We start from the raw sequence: 17,517 nt of genomic DNA, 5'->3' as shown, positions 1-17,517 counted from the left end.
AAAAAAAAATAGCCATTGCGGTGTACGTTCTCCAAAATACTCAGAACTTGTCATTTCGCATTGCTGTTTAGCAGATGACAGGTTTGAAATGTACAAAGATTCAAAACGCACGTGCAGAACCATTGTACTGCTCGTTAAGGCCCCGTCCACAACACGACAGAGGAATTTGAAAAGGAGCTTAAAGGTCCGGTTATACGGCCAACATTTTTCTTCAACTTGTCTCCCAACATTGTTGTATTGTAAGTTGAAATACATTATTGCGCGTATTACCACGTTTGTGACCAACTTGTCTCGCAGCAAAATACAGTGTTGCAAGTGTGCAGAATTCTACAGGTATAATTGGTTAATCGTCTGTAAATAAAGATGGCGCCTTCTTTAATATAATTTAGAATTTCGACGAGGTTCCACTTCGACTTCTGGCCGTCATTTTCTTCTTAATTTTCCGTGCCAGCGAAGTTCTCTCAGTATGAAGCTCAGTGTCGTTTCAGGTAGCTAGGCGAAAAGTTGTATTTTTGCGACAGTTCTTCCAAGCCTTTTGCCTTTTTTCCGGCTTGTTTTGAAGGGACAAACGAGGCGTCCCAAAGACTATGATAGCCCTCGAGGTCTTTGTAAAAGGCAAATTTATGACTTTCCGAGAGTTACTGGTCTACTTCGAATTCAGGCTTGTCTTCACCGTCCGCCATTTTTTTTTATTTGCCGCGTTGCCACGCTTCGCGACAGCCAATCACAAGCGTTGAATTCAGATTTGTTGCGAGACAAGTTGTAGCCTCAGTGGTAATACGAGCAGCAAAACTAAAATTTGCTGCAGAAAGTAGAACTCGAGTCTACTTTGCGCAACATGTTGCCTCAACTTGCAACACTGTATTTTGCTGCGGGACAAGTTGGTCACAAACGTGGTAATACGTGCAACAATGTGTTTCAACTTACAATGCAACAATGTTGCGAGACAAATTGAAGAAAAATGTTGCCCGTATTACCGGACCTTTATTTCTCCGGTTAGGCCTTCCATCCACCCGAATTTTACTCATGCCCCCCTCTGCAAAACAACACCGTGAAATGACTAAGTTCTGCGTAGTCTGAGGAACGCGAAAAGCGACGGCTAATTTTCTTTTCTGTTTCCATTTGGAATTGAACGCTGTAACTGCGTATTTGGCCAAAGCACGATTTTAGAGTAATTGGTATGCTAAACAGATCTAGGTACTTTGGAATTTCGCTGGTAAAATATAAATTCATTTTTGACGAGGCGTCGTCCACGGCGTCGCCGTCGTAACGTTAACAGAAAGGGAATATAAGCCATGTCCTAAATATCCAGAATCAATCTTTGCCAATTAAATGAGACCGTGCTATTACTTAGATGATGCAAGAAAGTTGCTTTTTAATTTAAACATCAGAGGACTAAGGAGCACTAGAAAGGAAAATTGCGAAAAAGCCAACACTTTTGTTTCCCGCCTTTAAAACTTTTATTTTCTACAGTAGCAATTACTCAATTTACTGACAAGTTATAGGAAAACATTAAATACTGCAAACTATGTCAGATACAATTGTGTCCACAAAACCAAAAGTGAAAGAAAACTGCTTGACAATGTAATGTCGCAGGTGTTGCAATATTGTAATATGTTTTTGATCAATAAAATAAAATAATAATAAAAAGTAATGTCGCAGGAATCATCCAGTTTTCTCAATTAGGTCAAAGACTGTTACAGTGGTCAGTTAATGGAGCCTCTGCGTTTGCTTAAAAGTACTTAAAACTGAACGAAAATATCTGGTATTTTAACATTTAAAAGTACCTAAATTGTGCCTGGTAAGCCTTTGCATCCATCATTTTATTAAAAATATAAATCACTGATTATAATATAGTTTGGAGCTAAGGCACGAGGCATTAGATATAGAATTGAAATGCAAGGAGTATAAATTCTGACTAACGCACTATACAACAATAAACAGCCTTTTTAAGGACGGTGCCTACTTTTGTTAGTGCGCGCACGTTCTGCGCATCACGCAAGGAATGGTTTAAGCGCCACGCGCGCGCTGGGTTGACGTGACGCAATCAACTACGCTACCAAGTACACGACTAAATATTGCAAGCAAAATTTTCTTGCTGTGACCAAATCAAGTTTAATGAACCTGTACTTAAACCAGGAACACCAGAACAGCAGCATTTCGCTAACCACTAACTATTAACGTCTTCCAGCTGACAAACTAGCTGTTATCTGTCGAAAATTATACTGAAATCCTACTATCCATGAATCCAACTGTAAACATGTACCTGCAGATGGCGAAGTGCGCGGGCAAAACAAGGGCGAGATACGCAAATGTTTTACTTACTGAGGAGGTGACAGGAAGAAATGTAATAGGCACCGTAAAAAGTTTAAAAAAGGATCAATAACTTTAAAAAACGCGTGGTTACCCTTACATTTTATGTTATGAAATGGAAGTGGTAAGCCTATTCAGCAGGTGATTAGTTTCTGGTTGTGAGCAAAAGATGTTTAGACTGTATTTTAGCTGAAACAGAGGAAGGCTGTCAGAGACGCTAAAAGTGCTGTTGTAACGATTTTGTTACCAAAAACATACCAAAAATGGTTTTTATGTTACCGTGATTTACCATGTAGTTTTCAGATCTTTATTAATGTATTTGCTTCTCTGTATGTAAAGGCGAATTATAAAGAAAGCTGTGAAGAAATATCCTCTCCTTCTATTTTCAGAAAAATGCTGATGTCAGCATTTTTGTTGAGATTCAGGGCTAATTATCTCGAAAAAATGCGTGGCTACCCTCTTTTTTCTTTGTGGATTCCGATAGCCCTTGCAAAGATCTACTTTTTCCGCAAGGTCCTAACCTGGCGCAAAAACCTTTGTATTTAGTAGGCACCGTCCTTAAGTACGGAAAATCCCTCTCCTTTTTTACTTTCACATACAGTCAGGGCAACAAGTGCCTTTGGCTTGCGCACTTCAAAATATCAGTTGCTTAACAAACTTGAGACGAAAATCCCGGTTTCAGTCCGGTCTGATCCGATACCGAAAATACAAAAATGGCCTAATTTAACCAATTACTTCCGGCCTAACTTATAAATTCTCGTAGTAAAGCTCTCTCCTGTGCTTCAGTACTAATAACCAGATGGAAATGTTCTAGACGGAAAATTCGATCCGGGCCGCCGAAAAATTGCAACTCCCAATTTTTGAGGAAAAAAAAAAAAAAAAAAAAACTCACGTCATTTAATAGGCAATAAAGAACTGTGAAATCACTTTTAGAACATTGCTTGGCTCATTAATTGTATAACTGTTTGACACATGAGATCTATTTAGAAAGAGAAACACTTCGCTGTGTTCTTATTTTTAACGAATCCACAAATTCAAGGAGTAAGAAGAAGTGGAATCAGGGGCGTAATTTCCAAAATCACTTTCTCCCGAATCAGCCCATTCTTCAAACGCTCCATAGTTATTCTCGGTGATACCAATACCATGATCTGCTCGGTTACATCCACTTCCTCCTCCTCCAAACATCATCACCGAACCATCACCGGTACTCCATTGACACCAGAAACCAATGCGGCTGCTGCTCTGAATATTTCCATTACAGTGTGCTTCCTTGAAGCCAGCTGTAGAGCTATACAAGCCTCCATAATTCACTGGACAGCTTCCAAGGCATTTATCGTCAGACCAAATGTTGCGATAACTGAACTTGCCATAACTGGATAAGAATCCCCTGAGAGTGTTTCCACTGAGGCAGTTGGTATATGTACGAAGGAGAGCAGTGTTTGAGCTATCATCGCTGCGTGTGATTTTAATCTCACTTCCTTTAACTCTCCAAAATGCTTCAGATATCATGTCATAGTTGCTTGACGTGCTTATAGGGGACCCCTGTGAAGTTTGGATGTCATACCACCAGTAAGCATCATCTCGCATCCAGTTTTTTGCATCAGCGTTTGAAAACCGAGCAATAAGAGTCCATCCACCTGCGTTTGCTGACATGTCGCAATAAACCTGACGAAAATAAAACCAAACAACTACTCAAGATTCCGGCTTTGCGTGTGATAGCAAGATTATCGGGGACTATGTATCATCAGCACTCTCTAAAGATAGCAGCCATCGTTGCGATGAACTGAAAATATGACGGAATTCAGTGCCTTGATGTTTGATCCATGCCCTCGTCGTACTGTAACGATTATAGGGAAATCAGCCTTTCCTTGCGCGCCATGAAGAAAACACTTGTATCTTACACCTGATTGAAAATAATCTACAATTATTCGGACTAGGTCGAGGCACGCTGGGCGGATAGTCGTATTTCTGAAGCTCTCCGCATTTCAAATAGTTCTTTTTAACGCTTTTTGTCCGATGCTACTTTAAATTGCTACTTTGAACTGCTTTCACGCTTTTCCTTTTTAAAGAAAGAAAAAGCGTGAAAGCAATTCAAGTACCTCCGACAACGAATTAAGATCTCCGGAAAAAAAAGGGCCAGAGATGAGCCTTTGAACATTGACTTAGCGTGACCTTCAGGGGATAAAATGCCGGAGCACGTGAAAATGACTCACAAACTTGGTACAAAAGTGGACCTTATTCTTACAAGTCTCGCAGCAGTGAATTGAAGAGTTTGAAGAAAATTTCCTGGAAGAGAAACTGAACGGTGGCGACAATATTGCGCTTGCCGGCTTTAGACAGCCAGTAGCTTTAGTCACATCAATTTAGGGCATAGACGTGCAATGGACTAGACATTTCTAGCTGTTGTTCACGTTATTTGCTCTGAACTTTGACGTCGCTAAAAGACTTAGCAAAAAAGCTGTTGAAGTCTGGATATGTCATTTCCCGCTCAATAAAATTCAAGTAGATCCGGGAAATTGCTATCTGCGAGCAAAACATGGCTACGAACGGAGTGAAGAACATTAGGTCAAACGCTGATTGTGAGTAGAATTTCCTTGTTTTATCAATTTTAGGCGTTCTAGGCCTAGCTAACTATCGGAATTGTCTGTGATTCGCCAGCGCGAAAGAAATTTATTTGCGTGGCTTCCGGTCGATAATTGACGTAACGACAACATGTTGAGTGCCTAGTTTTTTTGAAGTTCAATCGATTCGCGATGTAGGAAGCTCTTGTTCAGTCCATTTAGGACGATGCAGGCCTTAAGAAAGCTATAGATCAACTCTCTGTTGCGGTTTTGATATCTGTACTTTCGTGTTGGTTCATGTTAAAAGCACTGTTAATTAAATTGTACAATTCATGATTCAACGAAAAGACGGTGAATTTAGTCTTCCTTGCGTCAAACGGCATACCGGAGATAAAGTTATCTCCTTTTATTTGAGCTCCAATAAGCCTTGTGGAAAGCAAACTCTAGGACAGAATTTCATCAAGATTATCAGTGACAAGTCAAATTCTGCGGCTATGTTCTTGCGAACCAGACTGTCTGATCGATTTTCCAAAAACACGCCAGCTCTTTTGGTGCAAAGTCTTAACACGGTTTTCACAAATCCAGTATAAATTCAGCGAAATCGAGGTTAATAGTAGCAGTTTTCAAGTGATTTTTTATTTGAAAACACGGGCAAAATGTTTTCATTTTTAAACACTTCTTGATTTTCACGTTTTAACAGGCTCTCAGTCTCGAAAGCTATGGTAGTCACATGCGATCTACGAGATCTCCTCCAGCCAGATACATATATGATTTTGAATTATATATCGGTAAAAATGATCCCAAATCATGCTCGAATGTGACGAGCGATGATACGAAGTTATGGTGCTGGGGAAAGCTAGCCTAGTGTGAGAATTGATAGACAGTCCGTTTTATGCATAATGAAAACCTCCCTCTATATCAGATAGATTAAGTTGTCATATAAAAAGCGTGGAATCCTACCTGAAATGAACTGCCATTGACTTTCAGAGAGTACGATCCACTCGTGGTGTTCCCGGCGTCCAGTAGATCTTTACATGATATTCTGGCGTTACCTTCATTGACAAATGATATTGTTAGTGTGAGTTTCATCATTGTTTTGTGATGACTTAAAATCTTGTTGGAACTTGAATCCTTGAAAAATATTTTTTGAAGAAAAAAACAGCTGAGGCACTAGAGTGACCTTGTCAATGCCTAATAAAGCTTTATAACTTCTTTTGCATGATTCAGGGTAACTGGTAACCTTAAAGGAGGAACGTCTCGGACCGCCCAACTTGAAAAAAAAATGGTCAACTTTTTTCAAGTTTGTAGATTGCAATTCTTTTAAAGCTCTTCCAATCGTGGTATTATTCTACCTCACGAAATTTTTATTGTGAGATTTCCTTCAATTTTTAAAAGTGTTGAGAAAATGGCTAAACCAAAGTAACAGTACCTTCACAACGTTTTCCATTGAACGCGCTCTGACAAACACAGGTAAAATTGTAGACTCCATCAATGCAAGTTCCACCGTTCAGACATGGACTAGACTTACATTCATCTGTTTCTGTTAATAGAAGTTCAGGAGATTGCCTTTCGTTTGTTTTTGTCTTTGTTAGAACTTCTAATACTAGAACTATACTTATAAGTGATTTCCACTGCATTTAACAAATAATTAGATAGCTGCGGATAAATGCGGTTTGTCACACGACCTCTCAGTTGATCAGTCGTAAACTTTATTCACGTAACTCGGGTACTCTCAAACTTTGAGAATCCTGAAATCGACGAATCGCGCAAATTCTCAAACGACGTGCACCTTACATAAAGGCAGGGAACCAATAAAGTAAAATACGGCACGATTAAATACTGGAAATGTACGACATACAGCGAACGAAATGATGTACACAGAAGGCAACCTTAAAAAAGGGGAGGAGAAGAAGAAAAATTTATGCCCACGTCAGGAGTGGAATTTACCCAAGTTCAAAACCCTACCACTTCGCCAACTTGTCGGCCGCTGTAATGCTGAAAATTTGAAAATCATTTGGCATTCAACAAGGCGCATGCGTATAGTATAGAACCGAATTAATCGATAGCTTAGACATCTTTGCAGTTGAGACTGAATTCAAGAGTTACCTAAAGTTATGTTACGTGGCTTCGTAAAAGCTCCCGAAAATTAAAACGGTTTTAATGAGGTCTTTTAATAGAAATATACTCGGCAAAATGATTAAACGCAAAGCGTTCTCGATACCTCTCAGATAAGGGAAAACCACAATCGACTACGGCAACTTCCAGACCACAGTTAAAAACAAGAAAAACTTCCAGACCGCTGACTCATTATTTAAAAAGAAAATTACATGAACCAACGAAGGGGATGTATTTAAGATTTGGTTCACAAGAAGCTTTTGATATGTCAAAATAGCAGCGAGGGCCCAATAGGAAACTTACGCAACTTAGGCAGGCATTTCGCCCGTTTAGGCGGTTTTCGGACATTTCGCGAAAACTCACGAAATCGAAGATGGGGGTTCTAAAATGGTAGTTGTTTGGACGTGTTATCATTCTGTGTTTAAAAGGATCCAAAAAGAAACACCTTTGAACGTGCTCTAAATTCTTCCAGTTTCATCATCACAGCTTTGATGTACCCTAAGAGCTATAGGGTGAAGGCCTCAACAGCCCAATCCCCTCACCTTCCGACCCGAACAGGGTTCAATTTGCTTCATAGTATTCTGGCAGAAACATGCTGTTACAATTACCTTGACACTGATTTCCAAAATATGGTGAGGGGCAGGAACAAGTGTAGTTATTAACTCCATCAGTACAAGTGCCTCCGTTCAGACAGGGACTACTGGAACATTCATCAAACTCTGCAACAGAGGAATATCCTGTAATCCTTTAAAGTAATTTTTCGCCCTGAATTTGGTTTGAAAACGTTTTAATTTTGCAGCCCTTATTCCAAATCGAGAAAATTCACAGTGAATATTATTTAAAGTGATGGCATTTTCTTAATCACTCCATTTTTAAAATGCTTATATATTTTGAATTGTTCCTATCATATTTCCTAACTCATCTATTATAACCAGTCTGTATTGACTAAAACAAAGTGACACGGAACGTGGAGGCCTCGACAGAACACGATATATGATTCAGTCGTTCGTTCGTTCTTTCTCTCTTTCGTTCTTTCGTTCTTTCTTCCGTTCGTTCGTTCGTTCGTTCGTTCGTTCTTTCGTTCGTTCGTTCGTTCGTTCGTTCGTTCGTTCGTTCGTTCGTTCGTTCGTTCGTCCATCCATCCATTCGTTCATACATTCACCCAATCGGCATGTAACTTGAGGTTAATCTACAATTTTATAAAAGATTGGACTTATCGGCAAATTACCTTTGCATATCCTCCCTTTATGAGTTCCAGGGCAGATACAATTGAAATTTCTTTTACCGTTTACACAGGTTCCTCCATTCAAACACGGCGAACTGGTACACTCATCATAATCTGAAGATAAAACACGTGAGTCAAAACCATAGGAGATAAAGATAACCTAAATTCAATTTCATTTATTTCACGGAACAAGAAACAAGATAATTAATCTTCAATTACTTCTTATCTTTACCTTTTTTAAAAATGTGAAGCTTTCAGTGTTGTCCCTCAGTAGCATGATAGATACTGAGGAAGTGTTCTTTCGAATGGGATATATAGCTGAACAACGAAATCGAAATCTTTTCAAACGCTGATGATGCCGTAAATCGTTGAAAGCTTGGAACATTACCTTGACTAAATACAATAGTCTCAGGGCTTACTTGAAAGAACACTAGATTAAAAGCAAAGCTGTCTCAGAGAAGTCATCAATAAACTGTTCTTTAAACACTGCATTTGACGTTGTTATTATCATCTTTATCATTAGATCATCATTATAATCGTTATAATTATAATTTTATTGACATTATCAAGACAGTTGTCACTCTCCTTGCTGTAAGAAATACTCCTTAAAATGAAACATTCGTGCATTTACAATTTAGTTAAAATTCAATTTGCTGGAGGGAAAGTCAAGGTGTTTTTTTTTTTCAGGCAAAAAAGTCAAATAAACAGGAAATTAGTCAACGGGGGAAACAGAAGTAGTTGTTTCCAACCTTTTTTGCAAGTATACTGATGACATGTAGAACAGTCCACGTCATTCCACGTGTATCCATGCCTAGCACCAAGAGTGTGTACACAGTCCTCCCCCCTAAAGTCGTTTGGTTGTTTCGCGGCCCAGAAGCGGAATTTATCACGACTGTTATCCACCCAGGTGAAGAGCCCTTCTGTGGCAATGTCATTCAAACCAATCCAAGCCTTATCTCCATGATGTCTGTGCTGAATGTACACGTTCTCCTCCTGACTTTCAATCGCGGGTAGATTTGCTCCCATACTTCTGCAGATGGTACTTGCGTTGGACCATGTCTCACAAGTTTCACTGCTGTAGTAACAGGAGCCGTTGTAGAAAGTCCAGCCCGGTTCACACACATCTTTTGTGCCAGGATAAAAGGGATAAGTAAGATAAAGAAATATCATGTTAAAGGCGTCTTGAATGTATTGCAAAGCGAATCCTGCTAATCAGCCTAGCTATGGACAACTACTTCATCGTAAAGACCATGACCATGCTGTGAATAAAAGGGAAACATGAAAAAAACTTTCCTTGTTGAGAATCTGAAATAAGTACCTGAACTGCGCACATTGTTTTGCTTAAGCTTCAAGCCGAAATTTCCTTAATGAAACGTCATCCACGTCTTTGCAAAAAAAGCCATCTTCGCGGATTGCTACATGTAGTTGTACTCGTTTCACCTGATTCATCATAGGCTGTGTCAAATTGTATGCTTAAATAGTGCTAGATATCTCTTTTTTACGTCGTACCTGGCATGATTGCATATGAGATTGACAGAGGATCATGCTGGTTCACAAACAACTGCTTCACACAAGCTCTAAATCCAGTCGTGTTTATATACTGCAAAGGAAATAAGAGAAAGTCAATAAAACACCCTGTATAGTAACAAAATGTACTGAATAACGTCTTAATTATTAAGAATCACGGGTTATAATTACAGGATTTTACAATGTGTTGGCACTTTGCAGTAACAGCAAAACGGAACCATTCTTTTGTACATATTCGCAAGAAATGTACCATTATTTCATTCCATGCTACTCTCAAGACCCTTGTCTTTGCGTTTTGTTTTTGCGTTTGAACTAACCATGTGTTTCTGACGTTTAAACACAATACGTCGGAATTGTTAAGTAATCCGATAACTTTTTGCTTCCTTAGAGAAATTAAGTAGACTTGTACCCCGCTTTTTTTGTTTTTGTCTTCACTCTCATTTTTCGGGGCGAGTCCCAATGCCCCTAGGTGGACATCTTACCTCTACCCAAGCTGAGATGGAGTTGTAGAGAGGATTAAGGTTTCCTCCGCTTGTTGAATGATTTGCAGTCACTAACACTACTGGAGAGTCGTTGTAATGCTTCGTAAAAACAACATCCTAATGAAAGAGAGGAACAGAGCAAATTAAAATAATACCAATGAAAATAAATCGTTTGTATATATATGTATATTTTAAATGGAACATGTCTTGAAAGATATGAAACAGACAGACCACCAGACAGAGACAGACAGAAAGACAGGCAGACGGACAGGCAGGTAGATAGGCGGACAGACAGACAGACAATGCTATTAACAGATAGACAGGAAGATGTAGAGAGAATTTTATTTAAACAACAGAAGTCAGCAATGAGGTTCAGTGGTAGATACCTGACAGAAAGCGTAGTTGAATTCTTTGGATAAGCTGTTTCCGTTGACGAAGTGTAGAGACCCATGTTCTCTGAACAGAGGTCGATGAAGCTCTCCAAATGCCAGCCACTCCTTTTAAAAAACAAGCAGTTTTCTGTTTTAAGGCTGTAACCGTCATGCGAGAAAACCAGCCTATAAAAAAGCCTTAAGGAACTGTGGTCTACTTAATTTTCTTTTACGTACTATCTTGATTTGTTGTGACGAGTAATCACGTTTTATGAAGATGTATGAAATGCAAGCTATTTTTGTTGGTTTGTGGAACGGATCGACCGGGTGAGCAAGGATTTTTATATCCTTTAAAAATATGTAATTCGCACTGAGATGTAAACTGCAGTGTCAAAATCAGAAATTGTTGGAAATTGCTTACAACATGGATGTTTTGGTGAGCTCCATCAAAGTTCTGTAATTCTCTAATGCAGATCTTGAAAGACGTTGTTGCCAAATCTTCTACCCACACAGAGGAGGCATCGTGCTTTACACCACGCCTTTCATGTTCCGCTGATACAAGCACAGTGGGCACTGATTTAAACTTTTTCTGGAGGATATAAACAAAACTAAGTTTGAAATAAAGAAAAATCTTATCAGTGAAAAAATGTTCATAGCTTTACACGTTGTATTATCATTGCATACGTTGAGATCACAACCTTTACAGAAGTAATATATCTACAGCATAAAATCTGAAAGATGTTAAACAACAGGCACCTGCATTGTCATTTTTCATACCATCTACAAATTCTCAGTAACGTGCTCAAGAAAATTGCACAACACTAACTAATGAAAAAGGTTGTGTCAACGTCATACTCATTTACAACGACATGAAGATCAGCATTGGCTATGGGTCGATTAAAATGAATAACGAAGCGCGCGAAGTCTAAAAATAGAATGTAAATTATTGGAATCCTGCGAGAGTCAGACAACATAGGCGTTTTCTGAGAGAAACATGAGGAAAGTGAAAGCCAAATTTTACGTTTGAAAAATTGTTTTATGAACACTTGCTTATGAGCTTGAAAAAGCGTCAAATCTTCCACCATTCGATTTTGATTGTTTGAGTTTGTCCGTGAGTTTGTCTGAGTTATGACGTCACTCGCGCGCTTCGCTATTGAGGTATGAAGACAGATTCTAAATCAATCGACGCTTATGTCCTTAAATTAAGTTGTACATATAATTTAAAAAAGTGCTATTAATAACCTTGCTGGATAAGGGTAATTGAAAAGAATTTTTCTTGTCAAATCAATGTATAGAAACCAGAAAATGGTGTAATTGTGATTAATACAATAAAGGTACATTCACCAGTGGTAGTGATACTGCACGACAGTTCGTTCCAGTCCACCACGTTGGCATATCCATGCTACCCGACACTCCCCCGTCAGGGGCCCCCTGATATGCCAACCAGTCCACTGTCGCAAGCTCTTGCCCGTTTTTCTTCTCATTTCTCCCGGCCTGTGTAACACATACTGTAAAATTGTCGTCTCGCACTTCCTCGACCCAGGTTACCACGGCTTCGTGCACATAGCTGGGATCCGAGAAGTTGGCGTGATTGACGGAAACTTGAATCTGAACCGGTTTGTCAGGATAGAAAACGTCAGGTACCAGTGGGATCGTCTCACAAACTGCTTCAGCCCAACTTGGGGTGCGACGGAGACTATGTCGACCTTTCTGAGAAGGAAATCCTGAAAAACAAAAAATATTGTGAGAAATTTCAGGGTAGTTGCAATTTGTTTGTAAGGCTATTCAACATAAAGGGAATGCCAAGAGTGCTGATCTTGTTAAAATACCTCAAAACAAAAGCAGAACTATCTTTTCGTCGAAGCTATGCCCGATGAGGTAACACAAAATACAAACTCCTGCCATATCATGCATGAACCTAGCTATTTATTCACATTACCTGTACAATCACCCGGATGGTAAATGGTGAAGTTAGCTCTCAGATAGCACATTTCGCGTTGGAACATACACTCATTGTCGTATGTGGTCCCATTAGACGAGCACACGGGATCTTTGAACGAAGGACAAGTATACTCGCAAATGCACCGCGTGTGGTTGGGCCTAAATGCCTTGCAAACGGCAAAGTAGTCACAAGAAACATTAATGCATGGATCAAGATCTGCAAACACAATTTGCAAGATAAAAAAAATATAAATCCTTTTGGCCACTAACCATTTCACAACCTTCTGGTATTTATTCTTTTATGAAACGGGAAATAATCCTTACTAGCGCGGTCACTTTCAACTCTTAGGTCTTCCAGTTCCCATAATCACCTATCTTTATCAACCTTTTTCAACTTGTTGAAATTTCGCGATCTTTCAATTCGAAACTTTCGTATTTGTCAGACAATTTATTTTAGCGATTTCCTGAAGCATTGATTTCGATAGCAAAGTGGGTGAATTACCACTTCACAAAAAGTGATGCAGGAGTAAAATTTGGAATTTTGGTTTTATCTTCCTGCAGTAATTTTAGGAATAACGCTTGTGAAATAAGTTTATTTTCTACGAGAAGCCAAAAACAGCTGCCCCAGTTTTAAGCAGCCCTTTACACAACAGTAGTGCTAGCTAAGATAACACTACTGTTGCAGCGATTAACACTACTAATGTAGCGATTAAGCAAAAAGCTCTAGTACAGCGGTCACTGAAAAAAAGAATACTTGGCCACAAGGCAAATCTTAAGCCTTAGAACTATTTTGTTGTGCATGGTAGCTTTCGAGTCAATTGGGCGTCACAACAAGTTTCAGTCTGACCTTGCCGTTGGTCAAAGTATTTGGAAACTTTTAATCATTTTATCCAGTTGTAAAGCGCATTTGATCATGTACGTCATGGAAAATTGCGCTATATAAGTTTTAATTGTTATTATTATTATTATTATTATTATTATTATTATTATTAAGGTGGCGTCGTGCCCGCTTAAAGTTGGGTGACATGAACGTTATGAAACAAGTAAAATATCAGTCCCAAGGTAAGCCATGAGCTGGGGAAATTTATTTTTTGTCCTGTCATTTGTTCCTTAGGGAATAACACCTTTTCATAAGCAGTGAAGTCATATTTTTATTTATTTACCTCCAATAACTACGTAATCAATAGTAACGGGATCGTGCTGACTTTCCATTCCTGCCAAGTCTTTTACACACACACGAAAAGATGAAATCGTTATTTCCTGTTGTCAGAAATTTATATCATAAAAATGATCACAATTTTTACCTCAAGACTATATATACCAAGTTTATCATCAGCAAATCTAGAAATGTAACTACTATAATTAACTCTAAGCAGTTTAGTAGATACGAGAAAGCTAACTTGAAAAGGATTGTTAATGATGTTTTTTTTTTGTTTTTTTTGTTTTTTTAATGAGGAAGGTCCCCCAGAATCGAGATTATTATTTTCAATGTTATATCACGGTTGGCTTCTCGCACGACTGTTAAGAGTTTCATGAATTCGCAGGCAACTTTTATTCAAAGGGAAACGAAGAAAATAGACAGTACTATGAACAAAAGTTGTCAGTCTTTAACTTCCCAAAACTGTTTGAGGAGCTGTTTTGAGTCGTCAGCTGTCTATTCAAAGTTAAATCTTTGTCTTCCCTGGTCATGCTAAACAGGAGTTTCATTGACCTAGATATAATCCATTTTGTATGGGAAAGAGTATGGGCAATTTACCTCTATCCAAGTGTTAAGGACGTTGTTTTCAGGCTTGGTAGAATGTACATTTTTGCTGTCGTAAAGATGATTGGCTGTTACCATGACGACAGGAGAGGCGTAAAACTCTTCAGTGAAATTGTGTTCCTGTCAAGAAAACACCAATGAAGTTTGCACAATTAACTCACAACTCACAAATGCACCCAGAAATTATCATTTTGGACAGGACGACACCGTACCAATGCTGGCTGCAATCAAAAATGATTCCTTATTCATTGTTTTATTGCTTGCATGCTACAGAGAAAAGTTTTATCAATGAAATAGCTTTACCTTACAGAAAGCGAAGTTGTCTTCCTCTAGGGGAGCACCATTATTTTTAAACTTTAGTTTTCCTTGGAATGTAAACGTATCTCCTCCTTTTGCAAAGGCAAGCCAGTCCTGAAAAAGTGATTTGTTCATTAAATCACTTTGAAATTAAAAAAAAAATGGTTTAAAGTTTCTTTTAGTAGCATTTTCAAGTAAGATATCTTTTAATAGCTTTTACGAAGAATGCATTTTAAGACTAAACATTCGGTAGTGAATTCTATTTTAAAGTTGTTGACTGCGCCGAGAAGCTATATAGTTTTTCAATATGGCTGGCTCGGAAAGCTATTATTTCTGTGTTTTGATTGGCTATCCTAGCGACCCTTGTTGATCACGTTCGGGTTTCTTGCTCGCCACATACTTTGCACGACTTTTTAAAATAATTTAAAATAACTCTCGAGATAAGAATGAAAGAGACGGCATTGAAGAAAATGGTCCGTTTTCTTAAATGAGACTGCAGCGTCCATAACTTAATACGTGCATTGCTCAATTTCTGATTTTTCGGCTGATGGAAAGTTATTGTGAGCTATTTTAGTCTCGTAACATTACGTATAACTCTTGGCTAGTGCTTTAATTTGAGCTTAGGCAATGTGTGAATAAGTCATCTACATGTAATCTTCCTAGTAGGCTCTGCGTATGTCCGTGACATCTTGCCGTGGCTCCTTAATTTTTTTTTTTTTTTGTATTCGTCGTAGCCGGGAAAGAAGATTAAATTGACTTCTACTTCGATATGGCCGTCAACATGCGGCCATTTGCGCTAAACGTGTTGCTGCATCTGTCCACAGGTTTTATTTTCAGACCCTATAATTTTTTTACTTTATTTTTCTATGCGAATATTTTTGTAAGAAAGTGATGTTGGAAGATTCCCTATAAACTCACCACAAGTAAATTCTGATGCTTGCCGTCAAATGTTTTCACTTCTCGGAGACAGATTCTGAAATAATCTTCCTTCAACTCTTCTATCCAGATATTCATGGCGTCCTGTGGCCTGTTGCTGACAGAGTGACGTACTGTGGCGAGAACTTTTGGAACAGAAGAAAAGCGCTGGAAAGAAAAACAACGAAATTTGTTTATTTTGTGCTCGATCTTGTTTATAACCACAATAAAGCAAAACTTTCAGGGATCGATTTTACATTTATCAGAACGAACTTTCAAGATAAGAATTAGAATGTCTAATTTTATTCAGTTTACAGCTCGTCTTCCTGTCATTCAATCAACTGATTCAAGTTGAGTCAAGCTTAATGCATGCCCTTACTCAGTTTCTAAAGAAAACATAACTGAATTATAAGTGTTGTACATGTATAGTTATGGTGGCTAACAACCCATTGTTTTTTTTAGAAGCTAACGCGTCCAGAGTTGCAACCTCTTCAATTCTAACCTTTTAGCGGAAACAATCGGCATATATCGAATGCTACTGATGAAGGGAGGCGCGGTGGCCTTATGGTTAGTGCGCTAGACTCCGGAGCGAGCGGTCCGGGCTCGCGCTCGAGCCCTTGTGTTGTGTTCTTGGGAAAGACACTTTATTCTCGGTGCCTTTCTCCACCCAGGTGTATAAATGGGTACGAAAACAGGCGAATTTAATGCTGTGGGGTAACTCTGCGATGGACTAGCATCCCATCCAGGGGGTGCAGAAATACTCCTAGTCGTTTCATGCTACTGAAACCGGGATAAGCTCCGGCCTGATGAGCCACTTGGTTCGTACGCAGACTTTACTGAAGAAGGGTTCATACCCTCGTGCGAGGATGGAAACCCAGGCACGAAGAACAGATAGAAATTTGTTTACTCGCGCTAACGGTTAGAGGATGTGTTATTTGTTATGTACATAACTCCCTGCTCAGTATGCGTCTTAAAATAACAGAGGAGAGACACTGTAAACACTTTTTATAATGAGTAGGCGACCAGAGTGCAGTAATTACCTGAAGCAAGCTGAAACACGTTCAATACGTGCCGGTGCTTGATTATGAAAACAGATTGTGTTCTGTTTTCCTCGAAACCCGCTCGCGTTTACTATGTTACGCTAATTTTATGTACATAACTCCTCACTAAACAAATACCTCGGCATTTTTTTTTTCAGTAACTACTGTGTTGGAACAATTAAGCTGTTTATGAAAAAAAATTGACTTAACTCTAGAACAAGATGGACACAACAGTTTGCAGGGATGTTTCGCCGAACGGGAATAATGGAAAATGATTTAATTTATGTTACAACAATCTGTTTTGGCTAGAAATTGTTTTCTTTCAACCGATCAGGAGACTTTTATCAAATGTAAGCAAATCAAATACAAAACGAATTTACCTCACGTATTTATTAATTTGCTATCAGTAAATACACAAGCAGCAAAGCGAAGAAAAATAAAATGCATGACCCCTGCTCGCTATTAGGTCTCAGCGCTGCGAGAATTCTTATTGTGTTTACATACTATGGAAAAAATTCATGGATATGGTAACCTAACTAATATAATGAACCATGCCTGCAGAAAGTTGACTCTTTCACATTTTGTACCACTGGTGAATGTACTGAAGGAGGCGGTCCCGTCCAGCATTCCAGAGGGTGTGCCTCGAAGCGCAATCCAGTTCACGATAGAGGATCCATTTTTACCAAGACCCGATTCCAACAAACATACACGAAAACTGCTCTGTGTCACGTCTGATGTCCACACAACTGCTGAATCATGGACACTGAGAGATTCCCTCCCGTGGCTGATTGAGGCAAGGACGCGAATATTTTCAGAACTAGAAAATGCTCGAGTATATTGCACGGTCGTGCAGTATATCAAGCCTGGATACGCCACCGTGAAAATGACCTTTCCATTTTGGACCAGTACTTCCCCTAAGCATGAAATGAAAAGTGCATTTATAAGGAATATAGCTATAGCGCTTAAAG

At 38.9% G+C, this 17,517-nt stretch overlaps 1 protein-coding gene and 1 pseudogene across 2 annotated transcripts in view; both read right to left on the bottom strand.

Moving 5' to 3' along the window:
* The window catches only part of LOC145479119 (uncharacterized), a 45,514-nt pseudogene that overhangs the window by 3,242 nt on the left and 24,755 nt on the right, over window positions 1-17,517 (bottom strand). The gene's annotated exons all lie outside the window — the stretch shown is intronic.
* The window catches only part of LOC145479120 (uncharacterized), a 16,750-nt gene continuing 502 nt past the window's right edge, over window positions 1,270-17,517 (bottom strand). Inside the window, exons 2-18 of the mRNA XM_081457378.1 lie at window positions 17,105-17,463; window positions 15,513-15,677; window positions 14,601-14,708; window positions 14,292-14,417; window positions 13,699-13,795; window positions 12,534-12,752; window positions 11,939-12,318; window positions 11,016-11,183; window positions 10,610-10,720; window positions 10,224-10,340; window positions 9,724-9,814; window positions 8,964-9,338; window positions 8,218-8,328; window positions 7,598-7,708; window positions 6,304-6,414; window positions 5,835-5,926; window positions 1,270-3,978 (exon numbers count right to left, since the gene is read on the bottom strand). Coding sequence (XP_081313504.1) covers window positions 3,331-3,978; window positions 5,835-5,926; window positions 6,304-6,414; window positions 7,598-7,708; window positions 8,218-8,328; window positions 8,964-9,338; window positions 9,724-9,814; window positions 10,224-10,340; window positions 10,610-10,720; window positions 11,016-11,183; window positions 11,939-12,318; window positions 12,534-12,752; window positions 13,699-13,795; window positions 14,292-14,417; window positions 14,601-14,708; window positions 15,513-15,677; window positions 17,105-17,463 — 3,389 coding nt within the window. The 3' untranslated portion in view covers window positions 1,270-3,330. The remainder of the gene's footprint in view (window positions 3,979-5,834; window positions 5,927-6,303; window positions 6,415-7,597; window positions 7,709-8,217; window positions 8,329-8,963; window positions 9,339-9,723; window positions 9,815-10,223; window positions 10,341-10,609; window positions 10,721-11,015; window positions 11,184-11,938; window positions 12,319-12,533; window positions 12,753-13,698; window positions 13,796-14,291; window positions 14,418-14,600; window positions 14,709-15,512; window positions 15,678-17,104; window positions 17,464-17,517) is intronic.

Source organism: Orbicella franksi, chromosome 2 (assembly GCF_964199315.1).
Source record: "Orbicella franksi chromosome 2, jaOrbFran1.1, whole genome shotgun sequence".
NCBI classification, from domain to species: domain Eukaryota; kingdom Metazoa; phylum Cnidaria; class Anthozoa; order Scleractinia; family Merulinidae; genus Orbicella; species Orbicella franksi.
This window is presented reverse-complemented; position numbering and strand designations above follow the sequence as displayed.